This window comes from Triticum urartu, chromosome 3 (assembly GCF_003073215.2).
Source record: "Triticum urartu cultivar G1812 chromosome 3, Tu2.1, whole genome shotgun sequence".
NCBI lineage: Eukaryota > Viridiplantae > Streptophyta > Magnoliopsida > Poales > Poaceae > Triticum > Triticum urartu.
Genome location: NC_053024.1, coordinates 646923388 through 646931215, shown reverse-complemented (window position 1 = coordinate 646931215; position 7828 = coordinate 646923388). Strand labels below are relative to the sequence as shown.

The window sequence follows — 7828 nt, the reverse complement described above, 5'->3', positions numbered from 1 at the left end:
ACACTGTCATGATCACACTGCTTGGCTACATGACTGAGGAGATCCTCGGCTAGACGACCCTCTTCACTTCCGCCACCGTCCTTTGGTCTACACTCCATGACATGTTCGCCTTCCAAGGGCGCACTCGCATCATGCATGTGTGATACCAACTCTCAAACCTGTAGAAAAAGGATCTCTCGGCTCTTGAATATTATCACAATATGAAGAGTCTTGTTGCCGCCATGGTGGCGGTCGGCAAACCCCTCTCGAATGAAAATGCAATCTTGCCCCTCCTCCACCCCATTGCCCACGATATCCACCATTGTATAGTTTCTTGCCTTCACCAAGTGGCACGCCAACATGATGAATCTACCGTTCAAAATGCAATTGCCATCGTGTTGATTGTGCATGGAAAGTCCGTGAACATCAATAAGTAGTTGGCAGTGAATGACTTGGGGAAACACAGAAGATGAGGTGCACTGAGTCGTCCGTTAGGAAGTCCAAACCTTTAGGTTGACTTTGAATTCGATAATTTCTTTCTGAGAGATTATTGACGTCCAAACCTTTAGGTCGCCCTGTCGAAAAAAAAAACCCCTCTAGATTTGCCGCTGCCCAAAATAACACTTTCCATTTCGCTACTTTTTTGTTAGAAGGAAAAACTCACCAAGCAGGAGGCAATTTTGCCACGGAAGAAAAAAATCAGCCCATGAGTGCGCTCCGCGAGACATCCGCCCCTGGGTCGCGTCGGCCGCCCCCCACAATTTTCAGTCGGAAACCCGCATCTCGCCGCAGCCGACCACGCATACCTCCAGCTCCAGCTCCCGCCGACGATCGCAGTCGAAACCCTAGCTCCGGGAGCAGAGGATGAGGCCCACAGCGACGGGGCCGGGCGGCGGCGTGGTGAGGCGGAAGGCGGGGGCGGCCGCCGCCGCGGCGGCGGCGAGCCGGGAGTGGCTGGTGGTGCCGGCGTCGGGGCGGGCGCGGGTGGAGGAGGCCGGGAAGCACGCGGTGATGGCGCGTACGGGGCTGCCGGCGCGGGACCTGAGGGTGCTCGACCCGCTGCTGTCCTACCCGTCCACGATCCTCGGCCGCGAGCGCGCCATCGTCGTCAACCTCGAGCGCGTCAAGGCCGTCATCACCGCCGCCGAGGTGCTGCTCCCCAACTCCAAGGACCCCGACTTCGCGCGCTTCGTCCGCGACCTCCAGGCCCGCGTGCTCGCTTACTCCGCGGACCAGGTCTTGCTTGAACCACTACCTTTCTGTCGATTCACCATTTGCTTGCTTCTAGGCTTGTGATTTAGGCTAGTAAAGTAACCATTGCACAATATTCTGAACTGTAGGTGGATATTACAGTTAAGTGGAAACAGTTGTACTAGTATAAGATTTTGAGTCATATATAATCTTATATTACACTGAAAAGTAGAAACATAACATCTGGATTAGGACCTGAATGTTGCTAGTGGTAGTAACTATTGACAGATCTATAACTTTGCTGTGTCGTGTGGGATCAGATGTTTTTCATGGTTTCTCAACACTGCAATTGGCCAGTTGTGCTGGTGCTGCCCCTGTTGTCGAGTAGATTTGTTCAATCACCCCACCCATGTCTTAAGACTTGTCTAAACAGCATACAGTGCCAAGAATACAAGTTAATTTGTTTGTTGTCATGTTTTGAGAAATTGATGGTGAACTGAACTGGACATTTGCCAAAAGCAGCATCAGACCTTCATACAATTGGTACAATATATGTTCTGCTGCCATGCGAAATTTTGCACTTTACTGATTGGATGCATGTAAGAAGACATGGGTGATCAGATCAAATAGGTTTTTCTGAAAAGTACAAGCTAAGGCTGTTCAGAAACAGTTTCAAGTGAAAACCTTGAATACCAACAGCAAGCTGTGTAGTCCACATTCCTTCATCTTTCTAGAGGGAGCTGCTGAGCTAGTTAAAAAAGGAACTATGGTTTGCACAGTTTGATCTCAAACTGTTCTTGAATTCTGACTCTGTAGGCTATTCCACTTGCGTCTGCTGCTATGTAGCTATGGCGATACTGTGAGGGATATGTGACATTTCTTATTTTAACAGGCTGCAGAGTTTACTGATATGGATGGTGAATCATCTGCAATTGCTTCACCATTTCCTGCTCCTAGTTCATCTAAAGGACATGAACTGGAGATGGCTAAGAGGACTCCTAATGCGGTGGGTGAAATGACTCACAGCAGCAGTGTGCCCACATTGACTGCTATGAAAGATGGAAGCACCAAGGTTTTACCCTTTGAATTCCGTGCGCTTGAAGTGTGTCTCGAGTCAGCTTGTAGATCTCTGGAAGAGGAGGTATGTGCTTCATCTTATTTGTGAAGATTATTCAAGATATTTTAATACAACTGGATTAATCTATTTGCCATCTTAGGATAGTTGTTTCAACAAGCTATGGTTCATATTACATTATGACTTGTTTGATATTGGGCCTTTGTTATTACATATGATGTTGGCCGATTTCTTCACCTCTGCTTATTGGATAAACTTGAAGCCTGGTTGGAGCAATTTATAGAAGTTTGATAATCCCGTCTTTCTCAGAAAACCTGGGAAAGTCCTGTTTTTATTTAATTATTGATAGATGGAATCATGCTTAGTGTAGAAGCTGTTCTTAAGCTGGTCTGTCTGGCGTAGTCTTTTGACTGTTCTCTGTTTTATTTTAATATATGGTCAAGTTTACAAACTACTTTTGAGATAGCAGTACATCTCAGTTCTCACAAGTAGGCAGAACATGGTGCACTTGTAGTTTTAGATAGTAACTGATCTTTTTTTTCCCAGACTGTGACTCTGGAGAAAGAGGCATATCCAGCATTGGATGAGCTAACTTCAAAGATCAGTACCCTGAATCTTGAGCGAGTTAGGCAAATTAAGAGCCGGCTGGTGGCAATCTCTGGACGCGTGCAGAAGGTACGCAATTTAACTTGTTTGAGGATTCAATATAATATCAATGTCCATCCTCTCTTCAATTTCTACTGCCGCTATATCTTAGGTAGGTGTTGTCAAACACAATTTGTTGTTTCATTCTGCTGGCTACTTTTGAATGATCAGTGTTTGTGCGACCTCTGTAACTATGTGAAAGAACTTTGCCAAACCATCCAAACCTTCACCATACAAGTATACAACACATCCGGCCACCACCTACCTCTATATCTATTATCCCTGCTATAATGTCCTCGCAAAAGTCTATTCTCTTAAATCTTCTGCACTCCTTTCCCTTCTAGATTCCGCAGAATAATTCCACCTTGATAAAAAAAATATACATTCTGATAGGTGAGGGATGAGCTTGAGCATCTATTGGACGATGAAATGGATATGGCCGAAATGTACTTGACAGAAAAACTTGCTCGAGAAGATATCAGTGAGACTTCATCTAGAGTTGAGGTTGATGATCATGATCATGATCATGACCCATCTCAGTTGGAGGAGGATATGTAAGTCATCAAAGCGAGACATCTCTACTTTCTTCTTATAGATGGATTCGTATCTGCTATTTCCATAGACCATAAAATAGTCCTTACTAGTCGTATGCATCTATATGCATGCATCAATATGTTAAATGTGTGGAATCATTTCATTTGTGTGTAGGGATGAGGATTATCGAAGCGAGCCAGCTGGAACTGCAAGCAATGGCAGCTCTATTGGTTATAAGCCCAACATTGAAGAACTGGAGATGCTTTTAGAGGCCTACTTTGTGCAAATTGACGGTACACTAAATAAGCTTTCGCATGTAAGCGTTCTTCTCTCTCTGTTTTTCTCCTTCTCATGTTACTTGCACCATTCCAAATATTGCTGAGATCCTGCCCACTTATTTATTGTTAACATGAAGTATTTTCTTAGCAGGTAAAAGAACTTGAGATCAGGATTGTAAATTTTATAATGCTATACGTGGTATTTAAGAATGTAAAATGCTGTTCTGTTAGTGTATAAGAAAACAAAGTTAAGGCGAAACTTATAAAATGCTATGCTTCACTCAATAAAAGAAGAAATCATCTTGCCCAGTTTACTGAAATGACCCCTTTGAACAAGCTAATATCAGAATACAGTGTTTTGTGTTTTGCTTGAGTCCATTCTACCCTCGATTGATTTTACTGTGGGTTCTCTAGAATGATTTATCTTATGTGCCATTTTCTGTCAGCAATATTCTTTCTAACCTTGAGACATTAGCGTAGGGAGTTTTATGTAGTAGAATTGTAAACCAAACTCTTAGGCCTCTTTTGGTTCATAGGATAGGATTATCGTAGGAATAGGAATTTTGTAGGAAATGAGATGGCATGTATGTCAAATCCTATGAGTAGGAATAGGAAAGGAGATGTCATTTGGTTGACATCAAAGGAATTTTTCCATTGAGTCTAGGTTCTTTTTTATTTTCCTATGAAATGTGGAGGATAGGAACCAATCCTATGTAGGAATAGGAATCTATTCCTATGAACCAAAGGGCTCTAAAGGAAAAAATCTTATAAGAATCCTATCCTATGAAATTCCTGCAAACCAAAGGAGGCCTAAGCTTATATTTGTTGTATCCTTGCTTGAAGCTGAGGGAGTATGTTGATGACACCGAGGATTACATCAACATAATGTTGGACGACAAGCAGAATCAGCTTCTACAGATGGGGGTCATGCTCTCGACCGCGACGGTTGTCATTACTGCCGGAGTGGCTGTCGTTGGTCTTTTCGGGATGAACATTGGCATCTCTCTTTACAATCCCGTAGGCGAGGAGCAGACGCGAGCAGCACATGTTAAGTTTTGGGAAACCACTTTCGGCACCATTGCTGGGTGCACGATCCTGTATGTAATAGCCATGGGCTGGGGGAAGAGAAGCGGGCTATTGCAATGAGGGCGCACCCAATCCTGTCAACAACTGCTCCCACAGAAGGCTTTGCTGGAGAACCCCTAAAAGAGGGCCGCGTGCGCCTGAATTATATTGGTACCTGAAAATGCATACCTGTAACCTATCCCTTGAAAGCGTTGGAAAGGAGGGAAGGAAGTTTTCTTGATGTAAGAAAATGGGTAGTTGGAAGAGAAGGAAATCGTTGCATAAAGCGTCGGCACAATGCTGTCATGCCAACTCAGAGTTTGCTATTGCACCTGGGAGTCGAGCAGTTGCTTAAACCCTCTCGGTGCAAATTACTCTTGTAAAAGTTTGTCTTGCCATTGTATATGTAAACCTGCTGCTACAAGTGAATAATATCATTGTAGAAATGCTGCTACTGGCCTGTCTTGGCCAGGGGAGAATTATTACCATGTTGATATTGCTGACAGCGTGAGTCCATATTGTTTGTTTGTACGAATACTTTGTACTCTGATCGCTGGTTTCGTCATCGTTGTAATCTCTACTCCTAATGTCTCAGTTGGTAGGTCGCGTTCCAGGTTTTATTTTCGTCCCACCTCATCCGGTTTTTTTTGGTACTTCTTTGGTACTTCCTCCCACCTTCCTCTCAGCCGCGAAAAACCAAGGAAAACCCCGCGATCGAGTCCCGCACACGCCCAACCTCCCGTCTCATGCTAAGTCGCATAGAACCAAAAAAAACCTCAAGCCGAGTCCCCGCCCGCCCCCACGCACTCTAGGCCCTAACATCCCGTCGCACCAAGACAGACGAACCAAAAAAATCTACGAATAGTCCGCCGGTTATTTTTCGCTGGTTTTTATTTCGCCTCACCACTTTCGTTGGTTTTATTTCGTCTCCCTCACACCTGTCTTTTCACTTCACCACCCACATAAACCCATCAGTTTAGTTATCATAAAAAAATCGCAATCAATCAAGTATTGATGATCAGATTAGTTACCATATAAAAAATAAATCGCAATCAATCAAGTATTGATGGGATATTTTCTTATATTGATGTGATTTCCCCTTTTTTATCATCAATTGTCTCTACTGCCTAAAAAATGCGTAACTTTTCTTTTCGCTTCACCACCCACATAAACCCATCAGATTAGTTACCATATAAAAAATAAATCACAATCAATCAAGTATTGATGATTGGATTAGTTACTGTATAAAAAATAAATCGCAATCAATCAAGTATTGATGGGATATTTCCTTATATTGATGTGATTTTCCTTTTCTTATCATCAATCATCTTTACTGACTAAAAAAATGCGTAGCTTTCCTTTTCGCTTCACCACCCACATAAACCCATCAGATTAGTTACCATATAAAAAATAAATCACAATCAATCAAGTATTGATGATTGGATTAGTTACTGTATAAAAAATAAATCGCAATCAATCAAGTATTGATGGGATATTTCCTTATATTGATGTGATTTTCCTTTTCTTATCATCAATCATCTTTACTGACTAAAAAAATGCGTAGCTTTCCTTTTCGCTTCACCACCCACATAAACCCATCAGATTAGTTACCATATAAAAAATAAATCACAATCAATCAAGTATTGATGATCAGATTAGTTACCATATAAAAAAATAAATCGCAATCAATCAAGTATTGATGGGATATTTTCTTATATTGATGTGATTTTGCGTAGCTTTCCTTTTCCTGTCAACCGACCGCGTCCCGTCTCCCTACATCCGCACTCGTTGCTCTGCCTCCCGCACGAAAAAAACCCTCTCGTTTGACCTCCCCCAAACCCCGCATGATGGAAAAACCCAGCCGCCTGCTTCCCATCCTCTCGACCGCTCCATACGTCCAGATCGCGACCCCATCCCCATCCTCCTCTCACGTCACGGCGGCCGATGGACTACCGCCACCACCCCCCTACTCTCTCGCTGCCGCCGTCCTCCCGCTCGCTCGCCGCCGCCGTCGCCACCAATCCCGGCGAAGGCGCCGTTGCTGCTATGTCGCCTCCTTTCCCCATCCAAGCCTGACCATGGCAACGGCGCCCTCTCATGTGTCCCGCGGTGAGGTTTGGGGAGGCGCGACCACAATCTCTACTCCTAATGTCTCAGTTGGTAGGTCACGTTCCAGGTTTTATTTTCGTCCCACCTCACCAGGTCTTTTTTGGTACTTCTTTGGTACTTCCTCCCACCTCCCTCTCAGCCGCGAAAAACCAAGGAAAACCCCGCGATGGAGTCCCGCACACGCCCAACCTCCCGTCTCATGCTAAGCCGCATAGAACCAAAAAAAAACCTCAAGCCGAGTCCCCCGCCCGCCCCACGCACTCCAGGCCCTAACATCCCGTCGCACCAAGACAGACGAACCAAAAAAATCTACGAATAGTCCGCCGGTTATTTTTCGCTGGTTTTTATTTCGCCTCACCACTTTCGTTGGTTTTATTTCGCTGGTTTTATTTCGTCTCCCTCACACCTGTCTTTTCGCTTCACCACCCACATAAACCCATCAGATTAGTTACCATAAAAAAATCGCAATCAATCAAGTATTGATGATCAGATTAGTTACCATATAAAAAATAAATCGCAATCAATCAAGTATTGATGGGATATCTCCTTATATTGATGTGATTTCCCCTTTTTTTTATCATCAATCGTCTCTACTGCCTAAAAAATGCGTAGCTTTCCTTTTCGCTTCACCACCCACATAAACCCATCAGATTAGTTACCATATAAAAAATAAATCGCAATCAATCAAGTATTGATGATCGGATTAGTTACCGTATAAAAAATAAATCGCAATCAATCAAGTATTGATGGGATATTTCCTTATATTGATGTGATTTTCCCTTTCTTATCATCAATCATCTCTACTGACTAAAAAAATGCGTAGCTTTCCTTTTCGCTTCACCACCCACATAAACCCATCAGATTAGTTACCATATAAAAAATAAATCACAATCAATCAAGTATTGATGATCAGATTAGTTACCATATAAAAAATAAATCGCAATCAATCAAG

At 43.4% G+C, this 7828-nt stretch overlaps 1 protein-coding gene across 1 annotated transcript; it reads left to right on the top strand.

Moving 5' to 3' along the window:
• Window positions 1-662: 662 nt before the first annotated feature.
• LOC125545655 (magnesium transporter MRS2-F) lies at window positions 663-5272 on the top strand. Its single transcript, XM_048709671.1, has 6 exons — window positions 663-1215; window positions 2063-2311; window positions 2792-2920; window positions 3284-3444; window positions 3599-3740; window positions 4546-5272. The coding sequence occupies exons 1-6, from the start codon at window positions 844-846 to the stop codon at window positions 4846-4848; spliced, it is 1356 nt and encodes a 451-aa protein (XP_048565628.1). The 5' UTR covers window positions 663-843; the 3' UTR covers window positions 4849-5272.
• The last annotated feature ends 2556 nt before the right edge of the window (window positions 5273-7828 follow it).